Raw genomic sequence first — 15,206 nt, forward strand, 5'->3', positions numbered from 1 at the left:
ACTTTTCTATCTCTCTGCCCCCATCCTGCCCCTGCTGGTGAGCCTGGTGGTGGGGATTGGGGGGGGGGGGGACTGGGGGGGAGGCAAGGTGTTGGTGAGTGACCTCCAGCCACAGCCTTCAGACCCCTGGAGCAGATCTGTCCCCACCGGCAGGAAGTTCCCAGAGGTCAGGACACGACCCCCAGGTCCCCAGGTTGGCCGGGCTTCCAGGAAGCTGGGGATGAGGAAGCAGCTCAGCGAGCCTTGGGCAACCGCGTCCTTTCCCAGGGAGGAGGCAGCTGGGCTGATTCACAGGGCGGCGCCCCTGCGGTCAGCACCCGTCTGGTCTCACCTGAGTTCATCTCGGCGCTGTGCACTGTGCCCAGAGCGGCTCAGAGCCTCAGAACCTCAGAGCCTCATAGCCCTGCCCTCCTCCTCCTCTCCTCCTTTTGTTAGGGCTCCTGGCCTTTTCCTTTCTCTCTGGAAAGCCGGGCCGGATGCTCCTTTCCCGGGGAGGGAGTGCCCTCTAGCGGACGGAGAGTGAGGCCGCAGGAGGCGGCAGCTGGAGGAGGAGGGCGGGGCCAGAGGCCGAGACTGAAAGGGAGGCGCCGGCAGCCGATGAGGGGTGAGCCTCCTGCAGCCTGACCCGTGGGGCTAGGACAGCAGGGACCCACAGGTATTTCTGAGTGTGCGTGTGAGTGCGTTTCTTCTTGAGAAGCCCTCTCCCAGCGGAGGGACTGTCAGTGTAAAAGGTTAACATGGTGCAGAAAGTTCCCCTGATCTCCCCTCTTGAATTCTTCTTCCAAGCAAGAAAACGTTCTCTATCCTAAATTCTTCTAAGTGGGTTTGGTTCTATCACTCCTGGATCTTTCTTGCCAAGGCTGTGGGTCCCAGGCTTACCTCTACCAAATTTCTCCCTTTTCTGTCTAACCTGGAAGCCCCATCCATTATGTCTCACTTGTCTCCTGTTGTAATAGTTCGTCTTCATTTTAAGTCTAGAGATTGCACAGCAAGCGGTGTGAGCCGTTGTGTCTGCAGCCTGTCCTGCCTGCTCAGTGTTTGCAGTTGGGGTCGGGGTAGGAGACACCACTGGCTCCTGCTCTGGCATGGTCAGGGGCTGGGCTCAAGCCTGGCAATTCCAGCTGTATGATGTGATAAGCTCGGGACAGTGTTCATCACATTAACACTCATGTTTGGGACACACCATGATCAAGCAACCAGGGTCTCCACCTCCTGTTGTTCAGAATTGATTTCTGGTTTCTAAGTACCTCTGCCAGAGGCCAGCTCCTTTCCTGGGAGGCCAGCCTACAGAGCTTCCATCTTGGGCAAGTTAATCCTGGCCTCTCATTTGGCCAGCGAGGGAGGCTGAACACTCTTCCGTGTGCTCCTTAGGTGCCTGCCCTCCTCTGGGATGGGCTCATTTGTTGTCAGTACACAGTTTTCCTGAATGAATGGATTCCTGGGTGTTATTCGCCAAGAGATTGCTGGCTGGGATACAGGAAACTCCTATATGTTTGTCTAAAACTGAGAGTCTAAACATTTTCCAACTGGGAACTACTGATTATAAAAACTCTGGAGGGCAATGATCTACCCCCATTTTATCTCAAACCTCCCTCTATAATTTCTCTGTAAAATAATTGGGAGAAAAGTTGATGTTTTCGTCTATATCTCCAAGAGCTGATATTTCATTTGGATTGAGCACAAGTAAGCAATTCATTTCTGCCTGGGAGAGCAGAAGATTCCTACAGCTGGAAAGGACCCTAATGATCCTGGAGTTTCACCTCTTGGGGCCTCACTGAGAATCTCCGCAGATTGTGGAGAAGTTCCAGGTGGAAGTTCCTGGGTATGAATCCTGATCCGCCCCTTCTGGTTGGGTAACTCTGGGTGAGTGGCTTCAACTCTCTGAAGTCCCATTTCCTGATGTTGAGTCCAGGTCTCGTGGGTCATTGTAAGGATACTTAATTAAGTAACTGTGAAGCCCTCAGCGAATACTTGGAATGGAGGATGTGATCAGTAAGTGGTAGCCGCTGTTATTATTACTGTACTCACTCAAGAAGAAGTTCGGTGAGCATCTGTCAGGGACCTTTCAGGATGGAGGACCGAACTGGATGCTCTGACTGTCAATAGTGCTGCCCCCAAGTAGTTCACTTCTTTTGAGCCTCAGTGTTCGCACCTGAAATAAAAAGTAGGGATAAGAATGTCTTACAGGAATTTTGTAAGGATTAAATATAAAATTGCAGCACTGGGTGTAAAAATATCTGCACAGGTTTGTTCATAACAGCTACTAAAGGATTTTAGAAATTGTTATTATCTGCGCTGGAAGGTTGAGGATGAGGCCCTGGGCTCCCAGGAGGGACCAGGAGTTCCCAGGGTGATAGGAGGCTGGTGAGGGTGGTGGCTAGACAAGGGTGTTAGCACCCTCACCTTTGCTGAGTACGTGCTGGGGACCCTGAGAAGCCTCGCCAGGTGCTGGTCCCCAGTCTGGTGAAGAGGCAGATGGGGCCCATGCAGTGGGGTGAGGGCCCCGTCTGAAGAGCGAGCATGGTCGGCTTAACTGTCGGTGTCTCTCACAGGGCTGTGGCCCACACTCCCCGTCGGCGTCCTGGGTCCAGTGAGGATGCTGCGGTGGCTTCTCATCTTCTCTGCTCTGGATCTTGGGGCCTGGGGTGAGTTTTCTTTCGTGAGGTCAGAAGTGCTTTTGGAATCTGCTTCAGACGGTTTCATTTGTTAATCATCCTCTCTCGGTCCTCATGCCACCCCACCAGCTGTGTTCCCCTTCAGAGCGTGGCTCAGGTGCCCCCTCCCCTGCTAAGATGGGCTCCAGTCCTCAGCAGCCTCCCCAGCCGGCCCAGCTCACCTTGACCTCAGTGTCGTGGGCATGGATTCGCTCCTGATCATTCCGCAGGAGAGAAGAGTCTCAGAACCATGGGAGAGACCCTTAACAACCTCCCTGTTTTAGAGAAACAGGCCACATTGTGGCAGTGACTTGCCCAAGGTCATCTGACCACCTTGGGGGCGGCTGCAGAATGTCACGGTTATGAACACAGCTCTGGGGGCAGACAGCCTGCGTTGGAATCCAAGTCTGTAGCTTCAAACCACATTGTCTTAGGCGAGTAACTTAACCTTTCTGAGCCTCAGTTTCTCATTTGTATAGAAGGAGTGGTCGTTTTGCTTGGCTTATCTCATAAAGTTGTTTCAAGCCACAGATCTGAGAGGGCCCTTGAAGATGTCTTGTAAATTACAGAGCTAGCCTGTGGGAGGCGATGTTGGTGACGTTGAGGGTTCTAGTGGCTCTGGCTCCCGTGACCTCTGGTACTGAATAGGCAGAGGGGGATAAGCCACGCTGGTGATGATTAATCTTCAGTTAATACTATCTAAAAGGGAGGGCAGGCACCACAATCTGCAATTTTCTGTATTTCAAGAACCTTGTCTGGACCAATAGGCGCTTAATATATGTGTGCATGTTAACATGACGGTGAGCACCTTGGTACCTGACAGTCTGATCTATTAATAAGGCTGAGGTGAACTGGGAAAGGCAGAGCCGCTCAGGTGAGGAGGCAGGAGAGAGTGCGTTGAGCCTGAAATGGGGTAGGGAGGGAGGCCTGGCGAGGGTGGGAAGGGGGAAGGCCTCCCTGGGGCTGATGTGAGAGGCAGAGACAAGCTGAGGCCAGACACATCCGTGGTTCTCCTCTGCGCTGTTCCCCAAAGGAAGTCAGGTGACTTGGGGGAGCCGAGAGGCCTTGAACTGTAGGGTGGGGATGTTGAGCCACGCTTCTGAGCTGGTCCGGGCGCTGCCCGGGGCCCCACACCGAGTGCAGTGTTCCTCCGTAGGGGGGTCCCCACGGTTGCCCTGGAATGAAGCCCAAGCCAGAGGGCTGTCAGAGGGCCTTTGGGACCCGGTTGTTGGCATCTCACAGCTCATTCGCAAGAGTCACAACGGTGAGGTGGTTTAGGGGTCGCCTGGGGCTTCTTAGCGGGCCAGACATGTTTCCCAGGACGTCATTATGGCTGGGCTGGGTGGGTGGGGCGGAACCCCAAGAGGGGCGTCTGCCAGCTACTCCCACGGGCTGTCCTGAGTCCTTAGGCAGAGGTGGGTTCCAGGAAGGAGCAAAAACCCAAGGAGAAAAGACGAGGGCCCTATCCTTGGCTCTCAGTAGCGGGGTGCAGACACTGCATTCCTCAGAGAGCTCCCGGGAGCGCCCAGGTGAGGACAGTGAGGGAACCCTTGGGGTGCTGGTCCTGGGTGGGGCTCTCAGCCCTGCTCACGGTGAGACTTCATCTGAAAGAGGGAGACCCGATGTTCATGGGACTTCCTGTGGGCTCTGGCCAGGAAGCCCCGGGTTTGAGGAGGGCGGAAGAGCTTTCTCAGAGCCGTGTTCTCAAGGCACGGCTGATGGAAGACAGTCAGACACAGGGGCAAATGCCAGTGAGGACCATGCGTCCCAGGGCATCCATGCTGAGATGCTCCTGGAGAAGTCAGCTCAGAGCCCTGGGGTGGGGCGTGGGGTGTTGCTGGGGCTGCTTTCTGAAGGTGGGCGCATGAAGCAGGCCAGAGAGGAGGTGAGGATGGGAAATGCGCTCCAGGAAAGTCCAAGGAGGAAGTGTTTGGAGAACAAGGCAACTTGGTTTCCTAGGCTGAATTCAGGGTCTGCAAGGGGATTTGTTTTAGCCCAAGTGGGATGGGGAGATGCGGAGTGGAGGCTGTGGTGGTGAAGGCCTCCTCCCAGGGCCTCTCCCACCGCAGAGGACTCAGGGCGGCGTGGACAGCCTGTGGAGGGAGTGCCACCCCGCCATCCTCCCCCCACCGCTGCAGGTGCGCCCACCATTGTCTCCCGCGAGGAGTGGGGGGCGAGATCCCTGACCTGCAAAGCACGGCTGACCCTGCCTGTGGCCTACGTCATCACGGACCAGATGGCAGGGATGGAGTGCCAGGGGCCGAACTCGTGTGGCCAGAAGCTGCAGGGCCTTTAGTCCCACTCCGTCTACACCAAAGGCTGGTGTGATGTGGCTTACAAGTAAGAGGCTGGTGGGGACTCTGCAGCCCACATCCATATTACCCCTCGGAGGGGGCCTCTCACTTCCCATCCTCTGTTTTCCTTAATTTCCTGTCCATTTTGCTTTTCTAATGAAGAAAAAAATGTTAATACAAACACAATCCAAAACCCCCCAGGGGTCAAGAGGAGGGTGGCTCGGAGCCATTTATTCAGATGTGGTCGGGGCTGCTGGGGGCTCCCGGAGCTGGAAGAACAGTGCAGTTTACAAAGGTCTTTTCAAGCGTTACTCAAGAGGCTTCCCCAGCCATTCTGACAGATGGGCAGGAGAAATACTGCCACCCGTTTCCCAGATGAGAACGAGGAAGTTAGTGCTCAAAGTCACACAGCGATAGGCCTGGGCCCAGAGCTGTTCCCAGACTGCCTGCTGGTCCTGCCCTGTCCCACCCCCAACACCGACAGGGCTTTTACCCTGAGCAGGGTCTCCACCGGGTACCTTGAAGGGCCTTCGCACAGTGAGACTGGGCTCCCACAGGAGGAGTCCCACTGGGGATGCGGGGGGAGGGCCCGGGTTAAAGCAAGTGTGAGGCAGGGAGGTGCTTCTGCTGTGTTTTGAGTGCCCACTCTGAGGGTTATCAGTGGAGTGGAGGCCCGGCATCTCCCCTTTTCCCTCTGTAGATGAGGATACACATGCATTTGTAGAAGAGAAAGAGAGAGTGGGAATGGTGCTTCCCTCTGAATTCTAAAGACAAACATAAATGCTTTCTTTTTTTAAAGTTTTTATTGGAGGGAAGGGGAAGGGAGGTAATTAGACTTGTTTGTTTAATTTTTAGAGGAGGGACTGGGGATTGAACCCAGGACTTCCTGCATGCTAAGCATGCGCTCTACCACTTGAGCTACACCCTCACCCAAGGAACACTTTCTGAATTATCCACTTTGGAAGAGATAACCTGTGTCTTCTTATTTATTTATTTTTAGCTGCAAATAAGAGTCCCTGGGGACTAGGGTGGGGGCGTCTTCCCGCCCATCCTCTGTGGATGCTGTGTTCACTACAACTCAGCTGCTGTCCCCACCACTAGTGCCCCCCCCCCCGCCATTGTCACTGCTGTGTAGCCGACTTCAGCCATGGCATCTTGAAGTCATGTTTCTGCAGCGGCAGTTTGACACTCTCCGGTTTGCACCATGCAGCTGCTGCAGCCATAGGGACTAGTCACGTAGGACTGACCAAGGGCTGCAGGGGGACAGAGCAGCCTGTTGAAAGCCGGGGACATGCTGAGGCCCCCGCCGGGTCCTCAGGCCGAGGTCAGCGCAGGGTGGGAGGTCGGCCTGGCTCCACTGAGGGTCTTTGACACCTTAAGGGAAATGTTCTTCCTGTGCTCAGTTTGCTGTGGAAATTCATGGTCTATTAAAAGCTGAATACGGCAAGAGTTGTGGAAACAATTTTGAACACTGACTGGAAAGTGGAGGATGAGAAAGTTATAAAGAGGGGGAAAGAAAGGAAGACGGAGAACAAGAGAATAGATACGTTTGTTTTAAAGAATAAATTGAGAAAAGGAACATCCTAAACAAATTTCCATGATAAAGAAGAGCTTAGGAATTCCTACAGAGAAACTGAAGGAAAAAATCAACATAAAGGAGTTCCTGAATTCTGGCTGATTGTGTTCCAGGTTCAAGTACTTGGTCCTCTAATTTAATAACGTGATGAATTCTCATGCCCTTGAAAACTGTTGAACTAATGTTCTCAGGTTCTTAAGAGTCACACATTTGAAATCCACTTTGAACCAAGTGAATGTTTTTCAAGTGAGTTTCTGGGAAACGCAGGTAGGCTAAGTCACAGCAAAGTTACAGTATATTCCCGCATCTCTTGGAAGTCTAAAATGCATTGTCCACCTCCCTCCCACTGTTGTGTCATTGAAGCAGAGCATTTATGAGCCTCTAGAACACTTCTCCCCACTGAGGATGGGTGCGAGGTTTCCTGTTACAGGGGTTTGCCATTAAACCCGTGTTTCCTTGCCCGGCAGCTTCCTGGTTGGGAACGACGGCAGGGTGTATGAAGGTGTCGGCTGGAATGTCCAAGGCATGCACACCCAGGGCTACAACAACATCTCCCTGGGCCTCACCTTCTTTGGCAATGAGATAGGTACTGGACACCCCCACACCCTGGCTCCCCAGCCAGGGGGTTGTCTGCACTCTCTTCCTTCGTTCCCTAGTCTCGGCCCTCACGTCTTTTCAGCCTCCGTCACATTGTCCTCTCCGATATCTGCCCCTCCCTGGAAGCTCTATTTCTCCCTTGGATTCTGGGGCACAGCATGCTTTCCGTCCCCTCTCTCCTCTGGTCTGCGCTCCTGTGAGATTGCCGAGGCCACCACTGACACTGCTTGAGCTCACGGTGGTTGCCGTCTCTTCTGGAGTCTGAGGTTGACATTGAAGCTGGGACTGGCAGAGACAGAGGAACACGGCTTCTGTCTTCCTCCAGTGTCTCCCGTTGGTAGAACCCAAAGGGGAGGCCAGCAGGCAAGGAAGTCTGGGAAATGTAGTTTGCAGGTTTCCAGCCCCCTGCAAGACAGCGAGCTCAGAGCAGGAATGGAGTTGAGAGCTAATAGATAAGTAAGTGTCACCTGCCAGGATCCTCATCTGCCAACTGGGGGCTAGTAATAGTATTTATAAACGCAGAGGTTTTCCGTGAAAATTCCACGAGTTAATGGACGTAAAGAGCGTTTGCCACATGTCTGATTGTGGGAGCTGCTAGGTAAATGCTGTCACCTTTCTCACCATGCTAGGGCAGACCTGACTTGGTCTCTGCGTGTAGCTTTTACTGCCCTTGGGGCCTTCCACTTGGAGATGGAGTGGATAAGTAAAGTTTAGTTTGGCACTTGGAAGAAGTTACCAACTTCGCTTCTAAGAGCTGTGTGCAACTCCTTTCTTGCCCTGGGCCCTCTGTCCTGGCTACTGGCCCAGTTTCCTCTCTTCTCATCCATCAGTTCTTTAGGCTTCGGTGGTCATCTTATCCTCCCTCCAGATCTAGACCAGGTTGGCGTTTCCTGCTGACTGGTTCTGTATTCCGTGTCATCCTTTCTCAGGTAGCAGTCCCAGCCCTGCTGCCTTATCAGCTGCAGAGGACCTGGTCTTCTATGCCATAAAGAAGGGTCAACTGTCACCCAGGTATATTCAGCCACTTCTCTTGAAAGAAGAGAGCTGCCTGGTCCCTCAACAGCCAGTGATGCCCAGAAAAGGTAAAGCCCCTCAGTCCTGCCTCACCCTCCTCCCAGTTACCACCCAGCCATGTTAGGGGATGCTTTTTTCTAGGGGCATTCACTGGCTTCTTGGAACAAGAGCATCTCATGCTGAGATCCGGAACATTCTGAGAGGGCACCTTCCTGGCCTCCTCTCCTTTCCATGAGAGCAAATTGGCTATGAAACCATTCTTGACATAAAAATATATATACACACATTTTCACTCAATCAGCAAATATTTACTGAATACCAGGCAGTCTTCTAGGTACTGAGGATACAGCTGTGAACAAAACTGCACACTTCAGGGGAGGAAGATAGAAAATGAAGAAATCAATGAGTAAAATATGTATGATGTCAGATGGCATGAAGGCCGTGGAGGAAAATGAAGCATGGAAATGGGGGGGGGGGTAAACACATGTACATATTTGTGTACACTACATGAATACACACACAGACATGCACATGATCTCTGTCTTGCTCTCTCTCACACACACACCACACTCCTCTTTCTAAATGCAAAAACCAGCCAACCTTCAGCATGACCATAGCACTGAGAAAAACCTGAGTTCAGATTACACTGACATGAATGTAAATATTCCAAGAAGCTGGGTAATAACAATCAGGCACTGTTTTGGAATGAACAAGCATCAACCCAAAACCAGGACAGTCACAAGTACTTCCAGCCATTTAACTCTCTCTGGCAGAGTGGACCTTTTCTTGGACTCAAGGGTATTTTTCATTAAGCTTTTTAAATTTGTAAATCTCTGATTCAAGTATTTCGTGCTTTTAGACAGGTGCTATGTTCAATCATGATAGATTTTTTAACATTTGTAGAGTTCTTTAGAGATTTCAAATGATCTCCACATTGATGAGATCAGCTCACGAGCCAGCTGATGTCTGCATATTGGCCCTGTTCCGTAAGTCCACACACCTGCATGTATTTGCAATGCATATTCAAGCATGTAGGTGTACTTTGTCTCTTGAACAAAATGGCCATCCCTCTGTACGATCAACAGTCCTTTCCCTCATGCTCATACGCTGGTTTCCATAGTTGTTATCAGACTGTAGATTTTTGCCTCTGCCTCTTAGCTCCAGCCACCTGACCCAGGCAATCCCTGTCCGACCTCAGAATCCCACAGAGTCCCACATGTTATATGTGCCAGTGGGTGCCAGGGGTTGGGGAGATGGAGGAGTAACCAGCTTGCCGTTGTGAGCTGGTCTACCAATGAGCCCAGGCGACTTCCCATCTCCTTGGTTTTTCACCTCATCACAGATTGCCCCAACATCGTCACCCGGTCCGCTTGGAAAGCCAGACAGACACACTGCCCTACAATGAGCCTCCCAGCCAAATATGTGATCATCATCCACACCGCGGGGGCGACCTGCAACGTATCCATGGACTGCCAGATCCATGTCCGGGACATACAGTCCTACCACATAGACGTGATGAACTTCTGCGACATTGGATACCAGTAAGCGGGATCAGTGGAAACTTGACCCTCCTTTTCTTCGGAGCTGTAGGAAGGGAGGCTCAGGGAGGGAGCCAGTATTCACTGAGCCCTTCCTTTGTGCCAGGTGCTTTACATGAGACATCATAGTTTTATTTGCACAAGACTCCGAACTGCGCATCCTTCAGGGCATAGCTGAGGGTTGGATATCTCCCCTGGGCATGTCCTCCATGAGTGTTTGGGAAGACTCTGGAAAGAAGCCATTAAAACAATAGCGATAAAGCAAGACTGTGAGACCCTTATGGAAGGCCATCGAATGGTTGTACCTTGTAAATGCAGTCCCTTCTAACCACCAAACCTGCTCTCTCTAATGTTGGAATCCTGCAATCCTCTGGTATTGTTCACTCCATTTTGTAGACACAGGAACTTTGAACCTCTCTGGACCTCTTTTGCCTCCTCTACTACAGCAGAGACAACAATGCCTTATCTATTTGAAGATATAGAGTGAAATAAAAGTGTTCTCGTTTGGTTCCTTTAATGTCAGGTCTATAATAAAGAAACATATTAAGCTAGTAGAATAGCAGAAGCTACTTGGAAGACGTCTTGGAATTTTCATAGCAGGGATTTTAGGGTTAGAGTATGATTAACTTTCAGTACTTCATCTGTGACGTCAATCACAACAGATTCTACGCAGTCTCAGATGGATTTGCTTTTGCATATGTCTTGTTCTGGGCTGGCTGCCTTTCTCCTCTTAACTCCCATTTTAAAAGCAGCCTTTGCAAACAAGAGGAAACTATTGCTAAAAATTTTGCAAGTTCCCACAGTCTCGCTATGGTTATTAAGCACAGATAATAGAGAATTGACTGTAATGTGGGAACTCCAAATGCAAAATGCCAGAAGCTGAGGGAATGTTAGTTTTCCTCTTCCATTCAGCCTTGGGGGACTTGCTGGATTCCTGTTCCTTGACTTTGGAAGCCTGCTACGGTGCCCCGCTCCCCCTCCAGCCTCTGAGCACAGCATCCCTTACTCCGGTGCTGACTGTAGTCAGTGTGGACACAGCACCCACTTACTCACTATTTTCTAACCTTTTAACCAGTATTTATTGGGTGTCTGCTATGTGCTTGGTGCTTGGCAATATGGATGTGGTTCTTTCCCTTGTGGAGTAGAGAGCGGGGATGGTGAGCTAGTAATGATAATTCAGAGTGCTGGGCCCTGTGACGGGTGAGGAACAGGACATGCCTGGGACGGACTCTAATAAGAATTGAGGGGACTGAATGGTGACAGGGCAGGGCTTCTGGAGGGAGAGGCATCCTAGCTGGGTTAAGGTGTGGAGGTAAGCCCGGCAAAGAAGGATGAGGAGTGTTCTGGGTAACGTACACACGGGGCCTGGAGTCTGCACAGAGCACATATAAAAGAAGCTTAACTCATACCTAAAAATAGATTCCAAAGAGGGGAATGGTGAGAAGTAAGGCTGGAGAGGCCGACAGGAGCCACATCACGAGGGGCTTTGGAACTGGTCCTGACAGATTGACTCTATATGAAAGGCAGCTGGAAGGTCATGCCCTATGAAAGGAATTGTGTTTTAGCAAGACCACTCCAGGTGCTGTTTTGTATTTGGAAGTAAGAGATATTCTGCCAGAGTTCAGTAGGTGTTCTGTGCAAATTGATCCGTCTACAGTTGTGACTTTTGGTGTCTTCGTGGGAGAGGGTGAGCTGGTGTCCTGCTCCTCCACCATCTTGGATTCTCCCCTCCAGGTGCTATTTTAAGGATGAATTGAAAGGAGGTAAAACTCTGAGCAGGGAGCTTTTGCAGTGATCCAGACAGCAGGTGGCAGAGACCTGGAGCAGCGTGGTAGCTGTCGGCAAAGAGAGGAGCGGAGGAATTTGAAGTAGGAGATACAACTGACAAGCTGTAACTGATGGCTGGATGGGGCTGGGAGGGGGGGAGGGAGGCATTCAGGACGATGCCCAACTTTCTGGCCCAGGAAACTGCAGAAGAAGGTGGGTTTGTTTGGGCATGTTGGCTTTTATAGATAGTAACTGAAGTTCTAGGACTGGTTGATTGTCCAGAAAGGATATGTTGAGTGAGAAGAGAGAGGGGGCGAGGCCAGAGTCCCAGGCGAGGAGCACCGCTTTAAAGAAAAGGAGGTGGGAAGACAGAGGGACCCAAGGGAGGGGGCAGAGTGGAGGGACAGCAGGACCCTGTGGGCTTGTGGGAGCCCCGGGAAGACAGCATGTCAAGAAGAGAGTGGCCAACAGGCCAGAGAGAACTGAGGTTTTCATTGTGCTAGTGTCGTCACATTGCAGGGGGTTGACTGTTATCATTGCTTGTCACTGTCTGTCTTCGTTTCTTGGGTTCAGGGACTGTGGTTGTTTTTTTGCTATTGTTTTTCTGTCTCTGTTCACATTGGCACATAAGATAATGGTATTAATAATAACAACAACAATAATAATAAATGGATGAAAGGATGAATTGATGATTAAAGGAGTGAATGAAGCCAATTCTCCTTCCCAGAGTAACTTTCTCCATTTTCCTTTGCCTGATCCTAGCTTCCTGGTGGGTCAGGACGGCAGTGTGTATGAAGGAGTTGGCTGGCATATCCAAGGCTCTCACACTTACGGCTACAACGATATTGGCCTAGGAATTGCCTTCATAGGCAACTTCGTAGGTAAGGGGTGAATGTGGGGCAGAGGGACTCTGGGCGGTGAAGTATTCTGTGAAGCTTCTGGGAAGCAGCGGGGACAAGATGCACTGTGGTGCCTGCCAGTGTCGGTGGGACTCGATACAGGTGGCAGGTCACCCCCCAGGAGTCCCTCTCAGGCAGAACAGTTTCCCCAAATCCACCCGTACCCATTCCAGCCCCATCTCTCCTTATAACCATACCCAGGGCAAGCGTAGAGCAAGAGAGAAAAAATCTTTTGTAAACTTTGTTGCTTTTATGGCTCTGTTGGCAAATGTAGCTTCTTCCTCGGTAACCATGGCAACAGGGTTGGGGAGCACCTTCTGTTACTGCTGAGAAGAGGTGGGTTGAGCTGCAGTTTTCTTCCAGAGCGGTTTTGAACTTTCTGGAAGAAGCACTGCAAGGAGGAATCGGGGAACACGATGACCTTGTTTTCCCTCTGTGCCTGGCTGCCGAAATTTATGTGAATTTGTTGGTTTTGGTGGTGGTGGTGGGGGCGGGGGACAGAAGGAGTCTGGATAGCAGTCTTTTTCTATCCCAAAGCAAGTGACCTTGAGACCCTAATGACTGATGGGCTAAATCTGTTTTGCAGAAAAGCCACCGAATGCCGCAGCCCTGGAGGCAGCCCAGAACCTGATCCGGTGTTCCGTGGTCAAGGGGCACCTGGTTCCCAACTACCTGCTGGTGGGGCACAGTGATGTGGTCAACGTTCTGTCTCCTGGCCGGGCTCTGTACAACATCATTAAGACTTGGCCTCATTTCAGACACTGAGGGAGCCCCTGCTCCTTCTCAGACCCTGGCTGCTGGGCCTCCTCCATCCTCACCCTCCATCCTGGCCCCACACCTGTGTCCCCTCCCTGCCAGCCCCACCCTGTCCCTCTGTCTCGGGTTAGGATGATCCTCTCCTGCCAGCATCCTCCAGAGTCCCCCAGGCCCTGTAGCGGGGCATTCCCAGCCCTCTGCGGCTGGCCCAGCCTTCCCCCTCCTCATCTTCCTCTCCCCTGGGCACCCCCTCCTCAGCCAGGTGAGACAACAGGGTGGCCCTGTGAGACTCTCGCTCAGCAGCCCCCAGCCTCACGGGTGACCCAGGTCAGTGTCCTGGCCCCCCTCTGCTCACACGCTGACTTGTCCGTATTTGGATGCAGCCCTGATTTCAGGGTGGTCATTGTTTACAGAGGTGTCTGTTCTCCCCACTGGCTTGTGAGGCTGTCCGGATTCGTTCATGTCTGTGTCCTCAGTTCTTCAGCCATGTCTGGAGTCCAGTAGGTGCTACAGATGTTTGTTGGAGAAATGGGTGAATAAATGGACGACTGGACCAAGCCCCTGCTCTCCTTTCCAATTTGCTAGCCACCCCCACCTTAGGGGAAGCCTTGCTGGGCGGCCCCTCATCCCCTCAGCATTCTCCCTGTCCCCTTCCCTCCCAGTGCCAGGCTCCGAGCTGGCATTGGTGGCTCCTCTGTAATGTTGCTCTGTCTCTAGGGCCCCATGTCCCCACCCTCCCAGAGCTCCCTGAGGGCAGGGGCTGTGTGCACACAAGCCTCTCGGTGCTGCTCCCTGGCCTGGCCTGGCCTGGCCTGGCCTGGCCTACTGGACATCGGGCCGAGTGTGGACCCCGAGCCCGGGGGCTCTGCTGCCCCGCCTTCTTGGGCTCCTCCTGCCCAGAGGGAAGCCCTGTCCTTTCGCTGGGGGAGGGGACGTGCAGCTGTTCACCAGCAGCATGTGAGCGGGCTCTTGTTCCTCCTGATCTGGAAACGAGGGGAGGAGGAAGACGGGGAGGGAAAAAGGGAAGGAGCCAGAAGTGTGGACTTTTCCCCCCATATACCTTCGGTATTCACACTGTGTCTTGACTTTCAAAGTGTTTCACATCTCTTGGAGCAAGACAGGTTCTAACAGCCTCACATTTTTATAGCTCTTTGTGCTTTTCAAAGACCGTCCCTCTGATCTCACTGGCTTCACTCTGTCCTCAGGCCACCTGGGCATGTAAGCAGGGGATGGGGTGGCTTTCTAGAGAGTCAAGTAGGCCCGGGTGGGTGGGGACTCAGGGCCTCTTGCCAGTGTACACAGCCCAGGGTAGGGGTGGGGAGGAGGGAGGCGGCCCCAGGAGGAGACCCCCTGGGCTGGGAGTCACTTGACCAGACCAGGCGCTCTGGCCAACCCAGTCCTTCCTCGGTGAGGGCTGGCCACAGATTTCCCTGAGGACCCTTCCCCAGCTCGCCGCGTGTGTTCCCTCTTCTGTTACAACATCGAGGGTGAGTTTACCAGCCCTTCGTGCAGGGAGTAGCCACAGTGGTGAATGTGAGGTGATGAGCGATGGTCTCGTGCCTGCCTATGATTTGAAGCACATTCTTGGGCCTCAGGGTCTCATTGGCCTCCTCCCCGCACCCCACGTCCCCTGCCAACCCTGCTCCAGGCAGGCTTTGTGGGGCTGTGGACCCCCATCTCCATCTGCACTCATCAAGGCCTCCTCAGATCAGTGTTATTGCAGGGCCTGGATTATGGTCTTCTCAAAATTATTTACTTTTTTGGTCTTAAAGACACAATCTAAGTGAAATCAGAGCCCTCAGCTGGCAAACGCGTTTTCAAGGTAAATCCTGAGGCAGCCCATTCCATGCAGTTGCCTCTTCTGAGTCCGTCATACAGAGGAATTCTTCCCAGGCCCCCTTTAACCCGTCAAAGTGGGGTTCGTACTAATGCCCTCCCCTCAGAGGGTAGTCGCGAGGATTAAGGGAATTAACGTCTCAGAGTCTTCCTCACGGGTGGCATGTAAGGTGACCCTGTGCGAGTGAGTGGGGGGTCTCGGGATTTGCCGTGCTGCTGCGATTGTTGCGATTCATCGCTCCTGTTTGACCCCGGCAGGAGGATGCACCATCCCG

The 15,206-nt window shown here is 52.4% G+C and overlaps 1 protein-coding gene across 1 annotated transcript; it reads left to right on the forward strand.

Annotated features, from left to right (window-relative positions):
- The first annotated feature begins 2,659 nt into the window (after window positions 1-2,659).
- Window positions 2,660-13,653, forward strand: PGLYRP3 (peptidoglycan recognition protein 3). The gene is given in 7 exon segments (XM_032464231.1): window positions 2,660-3,918; window positions 4,793-4,994; window positions 6,992-7,110; window positions 8,051-8,203; window positions 9,478-9,676; window positions 12,203-12,321; window positions 12,926-13,653. Coding segments are annotated over 7 exon segments (1,152 nt in total). The 5' UTR covers window positions 2,660-3,737; the 3' UTR covers window positions 13,105-13,653.
- Window positions 13,654-15,206: the final 1,553 nt, after the last annotated feature.

Source organism: Camelus ferus, chromosome 21 (genome assembly GCF_009834535.1).
Source record: "Camelus ferus isolate YT-003-E chromosome 21, BCGSAC_Cfer_1.0, whole genome shotgun sequence".
Lineage (NCBI taxonomy): Eukaryota > Metazoa > Chordata > Mammalia > Artiodactyla > Camelidae > Camelus > Camelus ferus.